At 36.8% G+C, this 23,844-nt stretch overlaps 1 protein-coding gene across 3 annotated transcripts in view; it reads left to right on the top strand.

Moving 5' to 3' along the window:
• RAB6A (RAB6A, member RAS oncogene family) overlaps positions 1–13,211 on the top strand; it is an 85,882-nt gene extending 72,671 nt beyond the window's left edge. Inside the window, exons 7-8 of one of the 3 annotated variants that reach the window (XM_043906903.1) lie at positions 9,840–9,906; positions 10,931–13,211. In XM_043906903.1, coding sequence (XP_043762838.1) covers positions 9,840–9,906; positions 10,931–10,995 — 132 coding nt within the window. In that variant the 3' untranslated portion in view covers positions 10,996–13,211. Of the gene's footprint in view, positions 1–4,672; positions 4,739–9,839; positions 9,907–10,930 lie in introns of those variants that run through there. The other 2 variants (XM_043906900.1, XM_043906904.1) reach the window with 2 other exon arrangements.
• Positions 13,212–23,844: the final 10,633 nt, after the last annotated feature.

Here is a 23,844-nt window from a genome sequence, read left to right as displayed (position 1 = left end):
GAGATCTTTGAAGTGAATTATTTGGTCAGTGAGTAACTTATCAACAGAAGTGATTTTGAAAAAATAATGTCAAATTTCTTCTGAGTTTTTGTTGTAGGTCAGTAACAATTTAGAAATGGTGCTGGTGTTCAAAAATTTACCAGGTAAATTTTACAGTCCAGTCACTATCCTGGAACACATTGGGAGTCACACTCTTGTGAGTTATTCAGTAACCATTGTGTGTGTTTATTCAGCCATGTGTTTGCAAAACAGAGTTCCTTTTGATGATTGTGCATTGTACTCATTTTATTTGACAAAATTATGCCTTTTCACCAAAGGTACACAGAAGTCATTCTGTATATAAGACATGTTTATCAGTACTAAAGGTACCATCTAGTTGTACTTTACATATACAGAGATGTCTTTTTAGTTTTTTCTGCTAATTGGATTCCTCCTCCCCACTCCCTCATGTACTGGCTTATAATACATATAATGAAAGCTTCAAATGGGCTTTCTCTATTGCTTGTTTTCCTTTTTAAACAATTCTAGGAGAGATTTCACTAATGCACCATTTAATGTCTAACCGTGGTTCAAGTAATTGGGTCTTAGTGCCTGAGAGCTTTGGCTTAAAATAAAATAAATTTATTCCTACTCAATATTGCTAGTTATTCTTCTTATTTAAAAATGATCTTTGCTTAAAACCTTTGCTCTTTAGTCTGGTTTCAGCACTTAACTCTAAAATCCTCATGGAAACACAGCCTAAGAAAAATTTACCCTTTATTTTTCTAAATTTGTTCTTAAAAAAAAAACAAAACAGTAATACTGTTTTCTTTGTGAAAGTAGTCTCATATTTAAATTGCTGAAGGAAATGGTAATGATAACGTAATATTTAAGGTTCCACCTCATTTTTCATCTGATAATTAATACATTCTTTTAGTGTTCCGTGTGTGGGTGTTACCCTTCTTGCTATATTCTGTAATTTTGCATTACTGGAAAATGAAATAGAACTGAAACACTCCTTGATCTTTTTCTTCTAAAATCATCAATACTTAGCAGAAGAAAAAGATTTGTTTGAAAGAGAGAGGAGGACTTTTTGGGAAATTAATGATAACTGATGGGCATCAGCATTAACAACTCAGTGAAAACTTCTGTACTGTTCATAGTGGAGTTGCATGTGTATGTGAAAAAAATTGTTTTATATGTGCTGAGAAGACATACTTACTTTAAGCATTGGTAAGGATGGTGTCTCTTCCACACCACCATATCCCATGTCAACCATAGTTCTTGACTCATAGCAGATCTTAATCTTGTACTTTATCACATACTTTATTCCACAAGTATCAAGTGCCTACAGTAAGTATTACCACTGTAGGTTCTTTGGAGAATATAAAGTGATATAAAATATGGTTCTCGACTTCAAAAAATTTATAGCTGAGGAAAAGAATCACATTCTCATGAAGTCTATGTAGTGAAAGGTAGGTAGTATATGATAAAAGATGCAAATGCTACATGATAGTAAGATTCACATAATTATTGAGATGTAAAATGAATAGTGACACAAGGATATATATTTGTGGCAGAAATAAATAAGATCATATTCAGAGGATGATCAGGGAAGACTTTGTTTATAAATGCCGCAAAAGGGACTTCCTTGGTGGTCCAGTAGCTAAGACTCTGTGCTCCCAGTACAGGGGCCCCAAGTTCGATCCCCGTCTGGGGACTAGATCCTGTGTGCCACAACTAAGACCTGATGCAGCCAAATAAATAAATAATTATTTTAACGCCGTGAAAAAAGTTAAATCCTTGGGAAATATATTTGAGGACTTCCCTGATGGTCCAGTGATTAAGACTCCACACTTCCAATGCAGGGGACATGGGTTCAATCCCTGGTCAGGGAACTAAGATCCCACATGCTGTATGGCTCAACTGAAAGAAAAAAGGAGTATATTTGATATAGATACATAAAAGGCAGATGATACTTCAGGAAAGAAGAGCAATTAACATATAGTACAAGACTGCCTAGTACACACTGTATGAATATTTGTCATAAATCATAAATGTTAAGTTTATTTATTTTTTTTAAATGTTAAGTTTAAAACATTTCTTTGTTGTCTTCTTACCAAGTACTTTTATATAAATGCATAGATTTTTGTTGAATACAAGAGTGAATCCATGTAACAGTCCTCTAAGTCTGCTGCTATTGTCCTGATTTTAGAAGATCTGAGACACAGAAATTATACAGTTTTCTCCAAATTACCCAGCTACTATGTGTTAGAACGACTTAATATACCAAGTGTTGATCTCACTTATTCTCACAGTATCCCTGTGAAGTAGATAGGTATATCCATCTCACTGAGAGGAAACCAAAGTTTTAGAGGGTAAGTGACTTGCTTAAGATTATGGCTGAAGCTAGAATTTGAACCCAGATCTATTTAATTCCAAATTCTGTGCTCTTAACCCTACACCATTCTGCTTCTTTCATATTTAACCTTACCCCTAATTTATCCTTTTGTGCTTTATATCCCTAACACAGTAGGACTTTAATATCACTGAATGGTCAGGAATCCATATACAAGTGGATATGAACTGGTTAAATGAGAAATTATTATATTGACCATGTTCTTGTTAATTCACTCATCAGATATTTATTGATCCCCTCCTACATACCTAGTTCTGTTGTGTTATAGGCACTGGAGATACAATAGTTGGCAAAATATCATAATTCCATACCATTATGAAGTTTGCATTCTAGTGTGAAAAGTTAGGCAATAAATGAGAATACAGTACTTCATGAGGGCTATAAGTGCTGTGGAAAAAAGTAAAAGTAAGGTCAGGGAAATAAAGAGTAGTAGTGAAAGTGTTAGGATATTGATGTTTTATGAAAGTCAAGAAAAGCCTTTCTGATAAGGATATTTGAACAGATATCTAAAGAAATTGAGGAAGTATGTTGTTTATGTATTTGGGGAAGAACATTCCAAGCATCAAGTGCAATGAGAAGTTCAAAGGTACTTGGCATGTTTAAGGAATAGTAAGACTGCTTCAGTTAGAGTGACGTGAAGAAGGAGGCAAGTGATAGGAAATAAGCTTAAAGAGGGATAGTCCTAGGGGACAGAGGTCCACGTCCATGCAGGCTGTAACAAGGATTTAGGCTTTTATTCTGAGTAATCTGGGATTCCCAGGTGGCTCAGTGGTAAAAAAAAAAAAATCCACCTGCCAATGCAGGAGACACAGGTTCAATCCCTGGGTGTGGAAGATCCCCTGGAGGAGGAAATGGCAACCCATTTCAGTGTTCTTGCCTGGTGAATCTCCATGGACGGAGGAGCCTGGCTGGCTGAATAATATGAGTAATATAGAAAGCTGTTGGAAAGTTTTAATCAGAGATTTGACATGCTGTGGTTTAGGATTTAAAAGAAGTCACTGACTACTCTGTAAAAGTAGACTGTAGAGGCGTAAGGGTAGAAGCAAAAAGATTATTCAGAGTTATTGCAAAAAAAACCACACCAAAAACCCAGGTAATAAAGTAACCTTTTGTTTAAGAAATGCTTGGCTACCAAAATTAAAATAGAAATCTAGCAAAAAAAATCAAAATTAACATACTGAGCATGCATGTGAGAATTATAGTGATGTATAATACAGTCCGTGCTCTTACAAAGATTATGTTCATAATGGAAAAATTTTTGTATGTTAATGGAACTGATTAGGATAGCTTGCGGAGTGGAATTTACACTTAACTTACTTTTATAATAAAGGTAAGAACTGGTCGCAACAGTGATTTTACTTTGAGATCTCCAATTTACCCCTTTAAATTAAATACCTTAAATTATAGCCCAAAGTATTCAACTTTAAAGTTTCTGTGGAGAGCCGGTATTCAGCTTGTCATCATCCCCAAAGCTAATTACTATAGCTATCACTGCAATTTAAAATGTCTATTTCCCCCTAGAAATTACAAGTAAAATACCATACACCTGGAGGTCCGAGTGGAATTGATACCATTTTTCCAGGAAAAGAAAATGTCCTAGTAAGCATCCTGGCAAGGATGACCCAGAATGTCTGTAGAAAGTGGATTCTTGGAACTTCTCTGGTGGTGCAGTGGTTAAGACTCCATTCTTCCAATGCAGGGGGTGTGGGTTCGATCTCTGGTCGGGGAACTAAGGCCCAACATGCCACATGGTGTAGTCAAAAAATAAAAAACTTAAAGAAAGAAAGTGGATACTGAGTAAATACAAGTGAGAGGATTTTTTAAAAATATTACCAACAGTACTGACCCCATAGTTAGTCAACTGTCATTTCTAATTTAGCAGAAGCCTCTGTTAGCATATTGTTGGCATTTAAGAAATAGATTTTCCTTTAATAATTTAAAACAGCTTAAACCGCTAGAGTTTTTTTCCTTCTTGTCTTTTACATATATTTATGTAAGGGTTGAACTTGGTTTTTGTAAAGCATTTTCTTGGCCCATTTTGGGATGTCTTAAGTTAGTGTAGTTTAGTGACGTTGACCTTTTTAATTAACCCTTTTAATTGAAATATTTTGGAGGAGAACTAAATTTTTCAAATACATTGATTAAAGCTATAGGTAAAAATTTTAAGTTACAGAAAATGGATTAAATTTTTATGTCTGTAATTTGTATATATTCAGTGTTTCACAAAGCAAATTCCTATACCCAGAATCGATTGTTAGTTATTTCTTAACACAGCTCTTCCCACAGAAGAAACAACTTCCGTTTATACTAGGCAGCATAAAATAATAGGAAATGAACTTTAGAATCTTGGCTCTGCTATTCATTTGGTGAATGGCAAATACTCTCTTTAGCCTTATATTTCTGTAAAATGGGGATATTAATACCTTCCTTACAAGTTACTACAAGGATAAAAATGAGAAAATATGTGAAGTTAAACACTCAGTATTAGCTTCTTTCTTGCCTTACTTGATTTGATTACTTCACACTGCTTACAGGTTATTGTTAGAGCATTGGCCTTTAACTTTCGCAGTACATTAGAATCATCTGGGGATTTTTGAAGGAAACACTAAAGATCCAGCCCCACCCCAAACTAGCTTACTCTGTCTTTGGGGGTAGAACCCAAGCATCTGGTGTTTTGTTTGTTTTTAAGTTTCCTGGGTAATTCAGATGCACTATAGGTATTGAGAACTACTGGTCTAGAGCAAAGGACTTCACACATAACCTTTCAGTAAAGCTTTCCTGAAGTATTTAGTTCTAATTACTCTCAAAGTTAAAAATAAAACAGTGGGAAGAACCTATGGGATCATGTTAACCTATTTACTCTTCTGTGGGTAATATATTTAATTTTGTAGATAATAGAGGCTTGTTGCTTTGTTTAAGTGTATATTTCTCTGCGTGTGTGTGTGCTCACTCAGTCATGTCCAACTCTTTGTGACCCTACTGACCATAACCCACCAGGTTCCTCTATCCATGGGATTTTCTAGGCAAGACTACTGGAGTGGGTTGCCATTTCCTCCTCCATGGGATCTTCCGACCTAGGGATCGAACCCATGTTGCTTCTTTACCGTTGAGCCAGTGGGGAAGCCCATATTTCTCTGATCTACCAGTTGTTGTTCTGGTTCCTCTTGTCATTTTCTCCCATTATATTTTCTTGTGTTAGTCAAATCCTAACTTTTTAAAAAAAATTCTTTTTCATATTTGATTGGAGATACTTAGAGGTGTTTGTTTTTCATCAAGTTGAAGTTTATCAGTGTTTTCCTTCACTGTCACTCTGCATATAAATTTAAATTTCCTTTTATATTTCCTTTTTCTACAGGAAACTGAATACATTAATTTCTTTTGTTGCCTTTTTTGGGAGTTGGGAGAATTTGATGGGCATAAGTATTGCTAATTTTTCTTTCACTTGATTAAAAAAAAGAGGCTTTCTCAGCTCTGTGGTCATGTGCTAAATAGTATTATGGATAGTCATGCATAAAGAATTAGCTGAGGATTCAGATGCAAGTGAACTCAAAAAAGTCAGTGGTTAAAGGCACTAACAACCATTTGTACTGTACTCTATGTTTTCTAATGTGTTTTCACACGCGTTAGCCATTCTTTCAGTTAATATTTTTAAAAAAATCTTAAAAAAAAAATCTATTGCATGTCATGTACTAGGATATCAAAGATGAAATATGAGCCTTGTCCTCCAGTGGTTAAAGTCTAGAGGGATAGACAGATAAATAGGCCATTGCAATCAGTGTATTAAAAGTTCTGAAAGAAGAAATACAGGGTGCTATCAGAATATATAAAGTATTTAATTGATTGTAAGATGATGGGATTGAAGAATTCTGGTAGTGGGTTAGGGACGTTTTTCTCAGGAATTATCAGGAAATGGATCCTCAAGGATCTGAACTGTACAACTGCGTTCCCCTTTTTATTAGAAGGAATCTAAGGATTAGAGGAATTCATATCCTTGAGGTCACAAAAGTTGTAATAATGGGGTAGTTAATACCAGAGTTTCTTGGCTCAAATTCTGTGTCTTTCTATAAAAACATTAAATACTGTGCTATGATGTATTATGAGAATAGGTAGTTGACTGTAATTCTAACAATATCCTCCTTGAAAGACCTCATTAGTTATCTGCTTTTCACTAATTAGAACTTATTTTAATTTTTTTTAAAGTCTCAAAACTTGTAAACTTCATTCCATTTTCATGGAAAGTAAACAGACCTCTGTGCCTCCACCATAAAAAAAAAAATTCAATTTCTAAGCTAGCATGTAATAAAATATCCTTTGGAGCCAAAAAGATTATGTACATTATAAACAGGTAGGCAGTTAATTAAATAAATATTTCATGTCCAACCAAGCTATGAGATCTTGGGGGTAATTTCTAGATTTTCCTAAGTAAGGACATTTCAGTTCTGCTTAAATATTTTCAGACAGTTTCTCCCAACCCCCACACTTTTCCTGTCAGTTTTATATTGTTTCCTAAAGCAGAATTTTGTATCTGTTGGTGTTTTGCTGTAGTCCTCGAATTCTTGCAGAATTTCATAACATTTGGAAAAACATTCTGGTCCCGTAGTCCACAGGACCATGGATGGTTGTGAATGATATTCTATTCTAATAGAAATAGAGCTACTGTATATGAAAGACTTTCTATATAACAGATCATCTTTAAGCAGTTTACATAATGATTTCACTTAATTTTCATAGTGATCTAGTTGGTTTCGTGTACTATTATCTTAAGTCCATTTTACAGGTAACAAAATTGAGGAACAGAAAGATGGCCTGTCAAGTAAGTGACCTACCCAGAATGTAAAAACTTCACCTTTTAGTTTTTAGCCATCCACCATAGTATCTTTTGTTTTCAATATGTGACTTATATGACTTTATAGTCATAGTAAGATGCTGAAATTATAGAAAGAAGTCTTAATGCGTGCTTTTTTTTAGCACCTTCCTTTGCTGGGATGAAGTCCACATTCATTGCAGGTCTTTCTTAGTCTGGCCTTCAATATATATAGCTTCATTCTAATTCTCTTACATATTGTGTGTTCTAGCTGGTCTGGACTACCTATCCATTCTTGAAAATCATTGCAGCCAAAATTGAGTATCATCATTATAGAATGAATTTCTGGGATACAAGATTTAGTACCACATTGTCAGCTGCTAGATTATTCCAATAATCACTATACAGTATACTGGTTTGCAGCCCTCAATAGCTGATTATTTTCAGTTGATTTTGGCAGGGGAACGCTTTTTTTTCTTCAGTTTTTCTCATTGTCTATAAAATGTTTTCCTTCATACTCTATATTCTTCACCTCTGGATGAAAAGTGATTTGTAATGGGTGTTAGACTTTTCCTGATGCATAAAATTTTGAGCTGACAAAGTTGGCGTTCTGCTTTTAATGTATTATCTAACACTAATATATAAAAACTTCAAAAAGAATTATTGTCCGACTTTGAATGCATTAATTATAAACACTTGCTAGTCTTGAAAGGGCATAATACTTTTCCTACACTTATCTAAAGCACTGTGTCTATGTATTTCTCTATTCATTTTGCTTTTGTAAATTTTAAGTTATTTTTGTTCATAACATTAACAGCTTTCACAGACATTAATTGTTGCAATATTTATTCTTGTATCTAGATTTAGAGAATGCTGATCTTTATTTGAAACTGAATATTCATATATTAATCCATATGGACCTGCCTTATACAGTTAATGGTTTAATTAATTGTATAATGAATTAATAATTAATGGGCTACCCTGATAGCTCAGTTGGTAAAGAATCCACCTCAATGCAGGAGACCCCAGTTCGATTCCTGGGTCGGGAACATCCTCTGGAGAAGGGATAGGCTACCCACTCCAATATTCTTAGGCTTCCCTTGTGGCTCAGCTGGTAAAAAATCTGCCTGCAATGCAGGAGACCTGGGTTTGATCCCTGGGTTGGGAAGATCCCCTGGAGAAGAGAAAGGCTACCCACTCCAGTATTCTGGGCTAGAGAATTCCATGGACAGTCCATGGGGTTGCAAAGAGTCGGACACGAATGAGTGATTTTTCACTTGCACTTCACTATACAATTAATGTTGTGTTGATTTGATTGATAGTAGTTTATACAATTATGCATGATCTTTGGTCATGCACAATTTCTTAAGTAGCAGAAATGATGTTAAGGTAAGCATTCTGCAGTTTTAAGTCTAATAACTGATTTTGGTTGAATACTGAGGCTAATGCCTAACTTTGCACATCTTTAAAATGCTACTAAGTGTTATAGAACCAAGACAATTATACTTCTATTCATATCTTCCTTAATCCTACCCCATCCAGCTGTTGCCTACAAATAAAGATTTGTTCCTTTTCTATACTTCTTTCCCTAAACAGATTATTTATAGTTCCATTCTTTCATCTCTGGCCTTCTTTCTGTTACTTCTCATTTTAATACAGCAACTTTTATGGAATGCTTGAAGTCTGAGTGCTTTCCATGGTTTTCAACTGAGTGAAATCTTTAAATCCCAACTCAGATGTCATTGCCTAAGAATTCTTCTCAACCCCTTGAACTGGGCCTTCTTACAGCTGTGTTCGCGTATCATTTTCTACTTCCTTAGTTTATAGCACTCATAACATTGTATCACAAGGAATGGTTTGAGTCTATATCCTTTGCCAAATTGTGAGCTCCTTACATCTAAAAACCACATCTTACTCATTTCTGTGTCTCTGGAGAACTTTATAGACAGTGCCTCAAGTAAGTAAGTACTTACTTATGTAGTACAAGGTAGTTACATCATATGTGCATTTTAATTTATAGGAATTTTGCACTGAATGCCTAACAGAAAAGAGAAATGATTGAAATAACGTGGCAGTTTCACCTAGCTAGGTTAGGGCACAAAGTAAAAGGTATAAATCTTTTGTTCCTTCAGTCAGTTTCTGTTCCCACATGCCTCTCAAAGTGAACATTTCACCCAACTTGAATGTGGTGTGGTGGTTTCTAAGATAGTGACTTCCAACTAGACTGACCTTCTCATACTGTACACTAACTTTAGAACCTAACTCATTATAAATAAGATAGGAATGCCACTGTACAGTTTAACTGAATTAATATTCTGTCCTTAATCTGAATTCCTACAGTAGTTTGTCTGTGTGACTCAAATGTTTTTACTGCTTAGTTCTTAGCTCTTTGTTCATGTCTAATCTCACTTGTTGGAAAGCAAGGATCATATCTTTATTCTTCTTTGTGTTTGGCATATTGGTTTTCATATAGCATTCGTTTATAGAATAAATAGACATTTTAATGTGTTTTAATTGTGCTAAGGTCTAAGGAATAACCCAGAAGCCAAGTCCTTTAACTCAGCCATCCAGTGGTCTTTACCTGATGTCATTTGCTGAATTTTCCCTCCCAATTATCATGTCTTTTTCTCCCCATAGCTCTTCCGACGTGTTGCAGCAGCTCTACCTGGAATGGAAAGCACACAGGACAGAAGCAGAGAAGACAGTATCCTTTTTGTTTCACAAGAAAAGTTTGTTGTTAACATAGGCCTTTAAAGCCCAACTTGGTTGACTTAGGAATATTATGCCATTGCCTTTTAGAACTAAGTATTGATGGTTTAGGAGTAAAAAAGCTCTGAGTTTTTCTATAGCAAATGCAATCTGGTTATCCAAGTGCACTCTTTGCAGCCTGCTGCTCACTTCAGTTAATCAGTGACAGGGTTTGTGTTTGCTTGCTTGATTTGTTTGTTTTGCCTGCTTGGTTTTTAATGAGCAGGAAACTCTTAGCATCCCACCCTGCTGCTTCTTAATTTTGACTCCTCTTGACTCTGGACTTTTTCACCACAGTTTATATCTTACTTTCTTCCCCTGTGTTTTCTGACATTTGAGCTTTCTACTTGGAATAGGCAGGAGATAACTCAGTCTGGAGCTTTATCACGGCCTCTGCTTTCAGAAATGGGGACAGAACAAAGCACATGTAAATTATTTATTTAAAAGAGTTTTTATATTTTCCTTATTTGTCACATATTTATCTTATAGTGTTTTTCTATATGCAGACATTTTTATTAAAAGCCATGGAATTCATAGCACTTTATATTCAGCTCTTCCCACTTCTAAATGTTATGTGTTTTCTAAGCCTTTATTAATAGTATGATGTATTGAGTTGAAGCTCAGTTGTTTATTAAATTCTGTCCCTATTGTTGGAACTTTCTTGTAGGCTGTTTTCAGGTTTTTGTTACAGATAATTCCTTAAGGAACGTCATCTTTGTATGCTTTCTTATTTCTGTAGAATAATTACCTTAGGATACATTCCGATGAATAGGAATTAACGTTGTTCGGAACCTTGCTGCATATAAGAGATACAAGCACATTTATTTCATATGAGTACCTCATGTGGTGGACTAGCTATATAGGAAATAATGGATGAGTAGGCTCTGAAGCCAAATAGGAATGGGAGAATCGTTGGTGTCCAATAGAATTGGAATTGGAATTGTACTTCTCCATTTATGGTTCCTTAACTTTTGTTTCAGTGATTGACATAAAACTGGAAAAGCCTCAGGAGCAGCCAGTCAGCGAAGGAGGCTGTTCCTGCTAATCCCCCATGGCATCTTCAGCTTTCCTCCAGAAGCTCACTGCTTTGGCCCCCTTACTCTTTCATTGACTGCAGTGTGAATATTGGCTTGAACCTTTTCCCTTCAGTAATAACGTATTGCAATTCATCATTGCTGCCTGTATCGTGGAGATGATCTATTAGCTTCACAAGCACAAAAAAGTCAGTGTCTTCATTATTTATATTTTACAAAAAGCCAAATGATTCCAGCATATTCCAGTGATAACTTTAAAAATTAGATACATTTTCTTAACATTGTTTTTCATTTTTAATGTTACGAGAATGTACTTCAAAATGATGGAGCTCTCAACAGTATGTGGCTTGGTTACAGCACAGTTGTTCATAGGAGCACTTGCCTTTGCCGACTTACTTGATCTCTCCCTGCAGTACCCACTTCTCCTTTACCCCATCTCCTACTCCTGCCACCCTCCCCCAAAACTAACAAGAGGAGGCAAAGCCAGACCAAGCCCGCTGGAATTACCTTGTATTTTAGCGATACCACTTGCTCTAGGCCTTGAGCCAAGATATCCAAAACTATTCTTGAGCACTGATATAAATTACTTAGACCTTAATTGAGGTAAAAACTCAGCTATCATGGAAGGCAGTGCTGGAATAAGGAAAGGGTTTCTGATGTGTCTTCAGAATGAGTCCTAATGACCATACTAAGTACTTACAAGTAAAGGAACATAAAATATGTTTCTGACCAAAACAAATGATCCTTTCACATGTCAGACTCTGGGAGAGAAAAGTAAAAGTGCTTCAGAACAAGTTTTAAATATTTAATTCTTCTAAGAGCTAATTCTCCCAAGATTTTAAAATTATCAAAATAGAGTTCTGATTGAAAAAGACTTTTTTAAGCAATAGATTTCTCTTGAGTTTCTTTATTTCTTCCTTTGTTTCTTTTTAAAAAAATGCTATGCAGGCAAGTCACTGGAGAAAACAAATTCCTTTAAGAAGAACCAGTGCAAGAATTTAAATTTGGCATCTTGATCAAAACTACTATAACAAGTGGAAACAATGATATCTAACACTTACCAACTGTAGAATCTTCAGCAGAATAGCAAATACTTTGCCCAGGACATTTGAGATCAAATTTAAGATGGAATGTTTTCTTATAAGCCCTTCAAGGCAGATCTGAACAAGCATACATAGAAGAGGGAAAAGAGAGAATGAAAATAAAACTTAACATTATGCAGATTTATGCCTTATTTTTCAGCATTTTTTTTTTTATGTTGGTTCTCTCAACTTGGTTTTGCTTTTTATTAGATCTGTATAGTTTGGTTAATTAGTGATTCAGTTTTATATTTAAGCTACAATTAATCTTCTTTCTTTGGTGATATTTATTTCTTTGCCTTTTTAACTACTTTCAGTTTTTAGATGTTTTATTCAGTCTTTAGAGCTTCATCACAATGGCAATATGTATTTCCCTTAAAACACTGCAAACAAATATACTAGGAGTGCACCATTTTAATCTTTACTAGTTATTGTGAGATTGCTGTGTAAGTTAATAAACACATTTGTAAATACATTGTTTGCAGGAAGTAAATTTCTGAGTTACAGCTCAGGAAAAGCCTGCTGAATTTATGTTGTAAGCATTACTTAACACAGTATAAGGATGAAAAGACAGCAAAAATATCTTCATACTTCCTCATCCCCTCATTGCAACAAAGCCCTTAACTGGGAGAACCTTATTCCCCTCTCTTTCCTCTTCCTCCTCCACTTCCCACTTTCTGTATCACCTTATAATATTCAGAGAGCACTTGGATTATGGGTCTGAATAGAGAAATGCTTTCAGATAATCATTAGCCCACATACCCCAGTAACTTGTACTCGAAGATGGGATGGAGTTGTAAAGTGCTTTTATAATACAATATTATTGTTAAAGGCAAGGGTTGACTCTTTTGTTTTATTTTGACATGGCATGTCCTGAAATAAATATCAATTCAATATGGCAGATGGGTCGGTCATATTCTTTATTTGGAAGAAGTTGTGATTTCTGGTATGGGATGATTGTCTTCCTACACTGTAGCATTTGATGTATCTTTAAGGCAGTAACCAGTTAATGCTGCATTTAATATTGGTCTTTTTATTTGGCTTGGGGTTCTTCAACAGAAGCAGTGAAGTGTGTTCATAGTGCAGATTTTCTGTTTAATAAAGTTTTGCTGCCAAAAAAATGTATAAATAAACACAAAAGAAAACAATTATTGACTTGGTTTCCCATTCCTGCCAAAGTAATGAATTACCATGTGTTACTTACTTCCTCCCAAGGACTATAAAGAGACAAAACTGAGAAACCTCAGGGGAGTCAGAAGACTCTTTTCAGTTGTTAAGGGTGAGGGAAAGTGGCTGCAACTTGAAAGATAGGGTCACTGGTGGAGGCAATAATAAGATGTCTTAAAGAAAGTTCTGCTTATGCCACTTCACTCTTAACTCCACCTTTGCCTTGAGACAGGAGTGACAAACTACCCTTCCACCAAATCCAGCCTGCAACCTGTTTTTAAATTAAATTTTGTTAGACCTCAGCCATACTCACTTACGAAGATTGGGTTGAGTAGTTGTAACCGACTTTATGGCCCCAAAAGCCAAAAATATTATCTTTTAAAGAAAAAAGGGCTGATCCCTGCCTTAGGGCAAACCGCAACTAGCCCCATTACTATAGAAATGGAGGCCACAACCTAGATTACAGATGCAGATATCCACAGGGGTGAAGTTAGGGCAGAATAGAATCTGAGAGGGAGTTCCTGGTGATCTAGTGGTTAAGATTCTGGGCTTTCCCTGTCATGGCCCAGGTTAGTCACTGATCAGGAAACAGCATCCCGCAAGCATTTGCGGCATGGCAAAAAAAAAAAGTTCCTTGAGTAGTGAGAATGAAACTAGGTGGGAAATAATTTATCACCTTAGGCCTTTCACTCACTCACTATCCTTTGAAAACATCAGTTAGTGGTCTGTAATCTAGGGAGACTGCCTCCTGCAAGAGTTGCTTCTTCCTAGACTGGATTTAAAGGTTTGGTTTGGTTTGGTGGGATGAAACTGAGTGGAAACAGTTACATGTGGTCTTGTGGCTCCTAGAAAGCTTTGCCGAGGTTTGTCCCTTCCTTACCTTAATACTTACTTGACATTCTGGTCTTTGGCTCTTGGCCAGTATACCTTCCCAGAGTTACAGCCCAAACCCTAGGAGAATTTGGACTCATATAGAGTAGTTGGATATCTGAAAACTGCCTCAAAAGAAAAAGTGAATACTATTTGAAGCAGAAATACTTGAAAAGACAACCAATAATTTAAATATGGTATGATAAATATTAAAGAAATAAGATAATGATAATATGTGGAGCAAGAGTGAAAAATAACCAAAAATACAACTATTAAATGAAAAATATAATAGCTGAAATAAACACAGGTAAGTAGTAGATTGGATTGCATTGATTGAATTAGCAAATTAAATTGAGGAACTCTTTCATTAGACAGCAAAGAAATAGAAAAGTAAAGATTAGGAATAGAATAATATACATAGCAACATTCAGAAATTCCAGGAAGATAAAAACCAAGAAGAATTATAAAGTACTTAAAACAAAGAACTTTGAAGATAATATTTGTGTAGGCATCTGTGTATCTTCTGAAAGCAGTTTCTGAAATGGTATATCTGCCTCTAGTATTCATATTCATATATTTCATTATCCTTTCCCCTAAAATATAGTCTGCACCTGGTGACTTGCATCTAAGGAATAGAATACAGCAAGGGTTGCATCATCACTTTGAAGGTTAGATTATGAAAGATTGTGGCATTTTTCTAGTCCGTACAGTCTGACTCTTCATTTGCTTCTATGCAGCAATTTGAGCTGCCTGTGGAGAGTCCCAGCAATGAGTTGAGGGCAGCCTTCAGTCAATGAGGAACTGAGGTTCTTAATTAGGCAGCCTGAAACTGAACAAAAAGTAAACTACAGATTGAGAAAATATTTGTAGATTGCATGCTTGATAGAGGACCAGTATTCAAAATACATGAAGAACTCTCATAAGTTGATAGGGGAAAAAACCATGAAAAATGTTTGACATCATTAGTCATTTGAGAAATGCAAATTAAAACCACAGTGAAATACATACATATCAGAAAGGCTAAAATTAAAAAGATTGGTCATACCAGGTGTAGGTGAAGATGAGCAACTGGAATTCTCATACTCAGCTATCTGAGATTTTGGAAAAAAAATTTATATAAAGTGGCTGTTCCACACCTAAGTACTTACCCACAGGAAATGAAAGCTTATTTCTATGCAAAGACTTGAACACAAATGTTCATAGCAGTTTTGCTTGTATTAGGCAAGAACTAGAAATAACCCAAATGTCCATCAAAAAGTGGCTATGTGAACAAATCATGACACATACTATGGAATCATATACAATAAAGCAGAAGGGGCTGTTGATACCCACAACAAAGATGAATCTCTGAAAATTATCCTTAGGAAAAATTATTCAAAAAGAAAAGTATGTATGTTTTCATTTATATAAAATTCTAGTAAATGCAAACTAAACAATCCATTTCTCCCTTTCCTCATTCCCTAGTAACCTCTGTTCTGCTATCTGTGTATTTGCCTATTCTGGGTACCATATATAAGTGGAATCACAGCATTTGTCCTTTTGTGTCTGGCTTCCTTCACTTAGCATGATGTTTTCAGTGTTCGTTCATGTTGTAATGTGTATCAGGTTTGCTTCCTTTTTGTGGCTGACTAATATTCCATTGTATGTACATACAATATTTTGTTTACCCATTCATCCACTACTGATGGACACTTGTGTTGTTTCTATCTTTTGGCTATTTTAAATAATGCTGCTGTGAATGTTAGTGTACCAGTCTCTGAGTCTCTATTTTCACTTCTTTTTAGTATATAACCTAGGAATGGAATTGCTGGATCATGTGATAATTCTGTATTTAACTTTTTTGAAGAAATGCTAAACTACTTTTCACAACATCAACACAATTTTTTATTCTCAAGCAGTGCATGAGGGTTCCAATTTCTTCACATCCTCAACACTTTATGTTCTGATTTTTTAAATGATAGCCATCCTAATAGGCATGTTTTGGTATCTGTCTCATTGTGGTTTTGATTTACCTTTCTTTAATGACTGACAGTGTTGAACATCTTGCTTACTTGCCATTTGTATACATTCTAACTTCCCTGCAGGCTGTTTTACTGAGAGATTTTGGAGGTATGTCTATTGAAGTCCTTTAACCATTTTCAAATTGGGTGGCTTATTAATATTTTTTGTTGCTATTGAGTTAGGAATTCTTCATATAGTCTAGATATTAATTTGATATATGGATTTACAAGTATTTCCTCCCATTCTATGGGTTTTCTTTTCATTCTCAAATACGGTCCTCTGATGCACAAGTTTTAAATTTTAATCAAGTCCAATTATCTTTTTCCTTTTTTGCTTATGTTTTCGGTGTCATATTGGAAAAATCCTTGCCAAATCCAATATCATGAAGATTATTTCCTGTGTTTTGTTCTAACAGTTTTATAGTTTAGCTCGTAAAGCTTAGATCATTGATCAATTTGAGTTACTTTTGTAAATGGCATAACATAAGGGTCCAGCTTCATTCTTTTTTGCATGTAAATAGTTTTCATAGCAACATTTGTTGAAGACTGTCCTCTTATTGAATGGTCTTCACACTCTTGTTGAAAAGTGACCATATATGTGAGGGTTTATTTCTGTATTACCTGTTACGTGTCTGTCCTTATGCATTACCACACTGTTTTCATTTCTGTAGCTTTGTGGTATACTTGGAAGTCTGAAAGTGTGAGTCTTGTTCTTTGTTCTTATCACTTTGGGTAATTTGTCATCTTAAGTCTTCCAGTCCATGAACACAGGATGTCTTTTCTATATTAGTCTATTCAGGCTGCTATAACAAAATACCACAGACTGGGCAGTTTATAAACAACAGAAAATTTACTGCTTATGGTTCTGGAGACTGAGAAGTCCAAAATTAAAGCACCAATGTGATCACCTGGCGAGGTGCTAGTTCATTGCCAGCACCTTTTTGCAATGAACTCACAGGATGAAAGGTGTGAGGGATCTCTCTGGAATCCCTTTTATAAGTAGTCCTGTTCCTGAAGGTTCCACCTTCATGACTTAAGCATGTACCAAAGCCCTACTTACTACTATCATCATCTTTTGGAGGATTTAATGTATAAAATTTTGGAGAGACACAAACTTTCAGACCATAGCATTCTGCCCCTGGCCACCCAAAGTTCATATCCTTCTCACATGAAAAATACATTCATTCCATCCCAGTAACCCCAAAATCTACCTGTTCAAATATTGACTAAAGCCTAAATCTGTGAAATTGTTAGTCACTCAGTCCTGTTCGACTCTTTGCGACCCCATGGACTGTAGCCCGCCAGGCTCCTCTGTCCATGGAATTCTCCAGGCAAGAATACTGGAGTGGGTACCCACTCCCTTCTCCAGGGGATCTTCCTGATCCAGGAATTGAACCTGGGTCTCCTGTATTACAGGCAGATTCTTTATCATCTAAGCCACCAGTCTCATCCAAATTAGAAATGGGTGTTAACCTAAAACGCAGACTGCCAGTTACTTCCCCGGGAGGTGGGGGGAAGGCTTTATTCAAAATCAGCAGAGAATTGCAGTTTGGGATCTGCAATTGTGGCAAGTCCCTGCAAGGCACGGGAAGGAGAATGCTTTTTAGTGGGGAAAAGAAGTTAGGAGGACTATGAGAAAGTTCATGGCTTTTCATTGGCCGATTCCTGGCCAAGGTAAAGACTATCATTGCAGGGTCTGAGAGCTCCCTCTTCTGGTCTCCTGACTCTGATGCTTCTGTTTATTAATTTTTTTTACATGGGTGAGATTCAGTGTTGATTCAACTTATGAACCCATTAAGTCAAACAAGTTATGTGCTTCCAAAATACAGTGGTGGGACAGGCATAGGATAGACATTCCTACTTCAAAAAGGAGAAATAAAGGAATTCCCTTGCAGTCCAGTGATTAGGACTTCACGCATTCACTGCTGAGGGCCCCAGGTCAATTCCTGATCAGGAAACTAAGATCCCACAAGCCATGTGGCATGGCCAAACAAAAGCAGAAAAGGGTAGCAAGTCCTAAGCAAGTCCAAAACCTTCAGGTACACTGGGGCAGGGACCTGCACTTTGGACTAACTGGAATAGCCCCACCCCAGCTCTCGTGGGTTGGAATCCTGTGCTTGTGGCTCTGGAAGTAGAATCTCACACTCTTAAACTGGCTCTCCAGTTTGAGGGTTTGAGGGCAGTCCCACCCCCACAACTGTGCTGGGCTTTGCCGTCATAGGAGCTCTCTGCTGTACCCTAAAGTGGTTCTCTGAGGGGGTTGCATACCAGAGGCCCAGAAGGGTCCATTCTTTGGAGTCTGGGTGGACATAGCTACACCTAGTACTGTGGACACTGCCAAGATTTACCACCTGTGCTCTCTGAAAGAGCTGCCACCATGGCCTGCACTACCCCGAAGGCAGGGGAGGGGCTAGATGCCAGAATTTGGAGGATCAGAGCCTGCAATGTGAAAGGGTACTTGGCAGCAGAAGCCCCTCCTTTGAAATTAATCTGCCCTATATGCCCTTTCAGTTTGGGACTGTGATGGCATGCCTTCGGGGTCATTCTTCTATTGCCTTGGACAATAGGTCCTGTCTTTAGATGATCAACCAATCTCCCCATTGTCTAGAATAGCTCCTCTCTTCTGTTGAAATGGTAGCTTCATATAAATCTTACCAAATCCTGCCACACCCTTTGTATTCTCTCTTAAATGAACTTTCTTATTCAATATGAATAGGCCGAGAATTTTTCAAATTTCAAGTTCCTGTTTCCCCTTTGATTAAGAATTTCACCTTTTTATTATTTTCATTTTCATCTCATTTCAGTGCACCACATGGCATCAGGTATCTTAGTTCTACTCACAGGGATCAAATCTGCACTCCCTTCAGTGGAAACACAGAATCTTAACCACTGGACTGCCAGGGAAGTCCTAAGAATTCCACCTTTTAATCATTTCTCTCTTCTCACATGTTAAAAAAGAAACAACAAACCCAAAATGGAGTCACTTGCACTAAGCCACATGTCAACAGGACTTAATACCTAACCTAATTGCAGTTTCAGCTGCTTCTTGGAATGTGGCCTTTAACCACTTGACCTGGAATTACCTGGTCAGCACTAGAGAGATAACCCACCCAATAGATCCCATTTGTCCCCTCTAGGAAGGTCAATCTGTTCTTTACTAGAAACTTTTTTTCCCCCACCCCCTGTTGCCTATAAAAGCCTTCTGTTTTGTACAGGTCCTCAGGTTTTCCTTTCTGTCCCCTAGATGGGTTATTATTAATGGGTCATTGAATAAAGCCAATTAGAGCTTCAGATTTACTCGGTTGAATTTTGTTTTTTAATCAGATTTGCTGGTAGCAGTTGAACTGAAGGATACTTCCGATGGCTTTGGGGACGACGAGAAACACAGGCAAATCCATGAACCCTTTTGAGTTCCTTGTCTTTCTCACCATTTCCAAATATGGTGGGCAAGTTCCTCTCATTTCTGAACTCTGCTATCTTTGCATGGAGCTCCCAATCTAATTGGCTTTCCACCATTCCCTATTTTGAGTGGAAAACCCCATCATTTGATTCTATCCCCAGATTCTACATCAGGGACTATTGGTGGTTACTGACCACAGTTCAACTGGGTCTGACTTAAAAACCAGACTGGGTCCATTGTGTTTTGTGTAGGTAAAGGCTATTGCTAATGGAAATCTTGGGAGCAGCCATAAAATTGTTGGGCATGGGTTGAGCATTTAAAAGCTGATAGAGCACTTGCCACCAACACAAAGACTCCTTTGTTAGGATAAGCTGGTCACGGAACAGGTTACATTGACAACAGGTCACCTGCCAACCTTAAAATTTCCATGCAAAAATATACTGTAAAACATCACACAATTCCCAACTCAGCTGCACGTCCTTTTTTTAAAATTAGTTTTTATTGATATATAACTGTTTTACAATGTTGTGTTTCTGCTATACAACAAACTGTATCAGTTATACATGTATTCACTCTTTTGCATTTTTATTTTTTAATGTTTTTGTTTTTTAAAATATTTATTTTTAAAATTTATTTTGGCTGCACTGGGTCTTGGTTGCAACACACAGGACCTTCAATCTTCATTGCAGCATGCGTGATCTTCTAGTTGCAGTATGCAAGCTCTTATTTGCAGCAGGTGGGATCTAGTTCCCTGACCAGGGATCAAACCCCCACCCCTTGCATTGGGAGCATGGAATGTTAGCCACTGGATCACCAGAGAGGTCCCTATCCACTCTTTTTTTAGATTCTATTCCCATAGAGGTAGGGCTTCCCATAGAGGTAATTACAGAGTACTTTAGTAGAGTTCCCTGTGCTATACGATAGGTTCTTCCTAGTCATCTGTTTTATATATAGTAGTGTGCATACGTCAATCCCAGTCTCCCAGTTTGTCCTTGCACATGCCTTTTATTATTTATTTTAAATTTATTTTTGACTGTGCTGGATCTTTACTGCTGCACGCAGACTTTCTCTAGTTGCTGTGAGCAGGGGCTACTCTCTAGTTGCGGTGCATGGGCTTCTCATTTTTCTCTTGTTGCAGAGCACAGGCTCTAGGGTGCAAGGGCTTCAGTAATTGTGGCACTTGGGCTCAGTAGTTGCAGCTCTCAGGTTCTAGAGTGAAGGCTCAGTAATTGCAGCTCAGCTCTCGGGTTCTAGTTCTAGCCCTACTTGTGAGGGCTCTAGTAGTTGCAGCACTCTGACCTCTGAGGGGTCAGCCCTGAGGCATGTGGAATCTTCCCAGACCAGGGGTCAAACCCATATTTGCCACTTTATAATAAGAATTGCCTTTTCTCCTGTTTCCGGTAACACATTCTTTATTTCCATCTGAGACTTCATTAGAATGGTTTTTTCCATCTGTATTTCTACCAATATTCTGGTCGCTACCACTTAAATATTCCTGAAAAAGAGAGGCTTTCTTTAAGCTCTCCTCCTTCTGAGCCCTCTAAGTCCATTCTTGACAGTATAGGCTTTTTTTCTAGAAAATACTTCCAAATTCTTCCAACCTCTGCTTATACCCACTTTCAAAGCCCTTTTCTGTATTTCTAGGTATTTGTTATAGCAGCAATTCCACACCTTGGTGTTAATTTTTCTCTCTTAGTTCATTTAGGCCACTATAAAAAGATACTACAGATTGGGTAGCTTAAAAACAGCAGGAATTTATTGCTCACAGTTCTGGAGACTAAAAGTCTGATGAGATCAGGGTGCCAGCATAGTTGGTTGGATGAGGGCCCTCTTTTGTGTCACTGACTTCTTGTAGTATCCTCACAGGGCAGAAGGGGCCAGAGATCTCTGTGGAGCATCTTTTATAAAGGCACTAATGCCGTTCATATAAGGGTTCTGCCCTCATGATTAAAACACTTCCCAAAGCCCCATCTACTAATACCATAACCTTTGGGGTGTTAGGATTTTTTTAATTAAAAAAATTTATAGTTTTTAAAAAACACTGACATATAGTTGATTTATAATGTTGTATTAGTTTCTGGTGGGACTTTAATACATGAATTTTGGGATACAGAAACATTCAGACCATAGAACTTTGCATTTGTTTATGTGTTAACTCTTTTCAGCAGTGTCTTAGTTTTCAGCATACAAGTCTTTCACCTCCTGGGTTAGGTTTACTCCTAAATATTTTATTCTTTTAATTAATTAAAAATTTGTTTTTGCTATATTGCATCTATATTGCTGTGCACAGGCTTTCTCCAGTTGTGGCAAGTGAGGGCTACTCTTTATTGTGGTGCATAGGCATCTCACTGTGGTGACTTCTCTTATTGCAGAGCATGGGCCTTAGGGTGTGTGGGCCTCAGTAGTTGCAGCACACAGGCTCTAGAGTGCAGGCTTACTAAGTAGGCTTAGTTGCCCTATGGCATGTGCAATCTTCCTGAACCAGGGATTGAACCCATGTCTCCTGCATTGGCAGGTGGATTTTTAACCACTGGACTGCCACGGAAGTCCAGTGTTGTGTTCTTTTTGATACTATTTTTTACCCTTACTTCTCTTTTCAGATTGTTTAGTACTAGTGAATAAAATGCAACTGATTTTTGTGTTGACTTTGTATCCTGAAACTTTGCTAAATTGGTTTATTAACAATATTTTGTGGAATATATAGCATATTCTACATTTAAGATCATGTCATCTGTGAACAAGATGATTTTACTTTCTTTCCAATTTGGATGCCTTTTATTTCTTTTTCTTGCCTAATTGCTTTGGCTAAAACTTTCAGTAGAAGTGACAAAAGTAGGCATGCTCTCGTTTCTGATCTTAGGGGAAAGTCTTTCAGTCTTACACCACCAAATATAATATTTGCTGTGGGTAGTATATGTAGTATTTATCATGTTAAGGAATTCTGATTCCTAGTCTCTTGGGTGTTTTTATCATGAAAAGGTATTAAATTGTAGGCTTTTTCAGCATCAGTTGAGATGATTATGGGTTTTTTCCCCTTTATTTAATTAATAATGCTGTTGCTGCTTAGTTGCTCAGTCATGTCTCTTTGTGACCCCATCAACTATAGCCCTGCTGGCTCCTCTGTTCATGGGATTTTTCAGGCAAGAATACTGGAGTGGGTTGCCATTTCCTTCTCCACAGGATCTTTCCAACCCAGGGATTGAACCTGCATCTCCTGTGTTTCCTGCATTGCAGGCAGATTCTTTACCCACTGAGCCACTGTGGAAGCCCTTATTTTATTAATGTGGTGTATTACATGGATGAACTTTCATATGTTGAAAGTTCCTGGCACTACAGGAATAAATCGCACTTGATCGTTGTGTACATTCCTTTTAATACACTGCTGAATTGTTTGCTAGTAATTTTCTGAGGATTTTTACAAGAATATTCATAAAGAATATTGGCCTGAAGGTTTCTTGTACTGTCTTTGTCAGGCTTTGATATCATGTAATACCACCCTCATGGAATGTTAGGAAATGTTTCCTCTTCATTTTATGGGGAAGAGTTTAAGAAGTGCTAGTGTTAATTCTTCTTCAAATATTTGGTAGCATTCATCACCCAAGTCATCTAGTCCTGAACTTCTCTTTATTGGGAGGTTTTTGATTACTGATTCAATCTCCTTACTATAGATCTATTCAGATTTCTTATTTCTTTATGACGTAATTTGGGTAGGTTGTGTGGAATTTTCCACTTCCTCTTTGTCATCTAACTGGTTGGCATACATATTGTTCATATTCTTATAGTCCTTTCTATTTCTATATAACCAGTAGTGATGTCTCTACTATTATTTTCTGATTTTAGTAATTTTAGTCTTCTCTTTTTTCCTCCCTTAGCTAAAGTTTATCAATTTTGTTGATCTTTTCAAAGACTAACTTTTGGTTTCACTGAATTTCTCTATTTCTTTTATCTCTGCTTTAATTTTTATTATTTTCTTCCTTCTCCCAGTTTTGGGTTTAGTTTGCTCTTTTTCTGATTCCTTACGGTGTCTAGTTAGGTTACTGAGGTCTTTCTTCTTATTTAATGTATGCATTTATAGGTGTAAATCTCTCTCATAGAACTGCTATCATCTTCCTGATGTATTGACTCTTTTGCTATCATCTTCCTGATGTATTGACTCTTTATGAAATGCCCCTCTTTGTTTCTGATAACTTTAGTCTTATGGTCTGTTTTGTCTAATATTACAATAGCTACTCCAACTTTCTGATACCTACTCTTTGCATGTTATATCTTTCTTTTCAGCCTTGCTGCACAGCCCAGGGATCTCAGTTCCCTGACCAGGGACTGAACTCAGGCCCCAGCAGTGAA

Source organism: Cervus elaphus, chromosome 1, assembly GCF_910594005.1.
Source record: "Cervus elaphus chromosome 1, mCerEla1.1, whole genome shotgun sequence".
In the NCBI taxonomy this organism is placed as follows: Eukaryota; Metazoa; Chordata; class Mammalia; order Artiodactyla; family Cervidae; genus Cervus; species Cervus elaphus.
The sequence above is the reverse complement of the archived record's forward strand: the minus strand, read 5'-3'. Positions and strand labels throughout refer to the sequence as shown.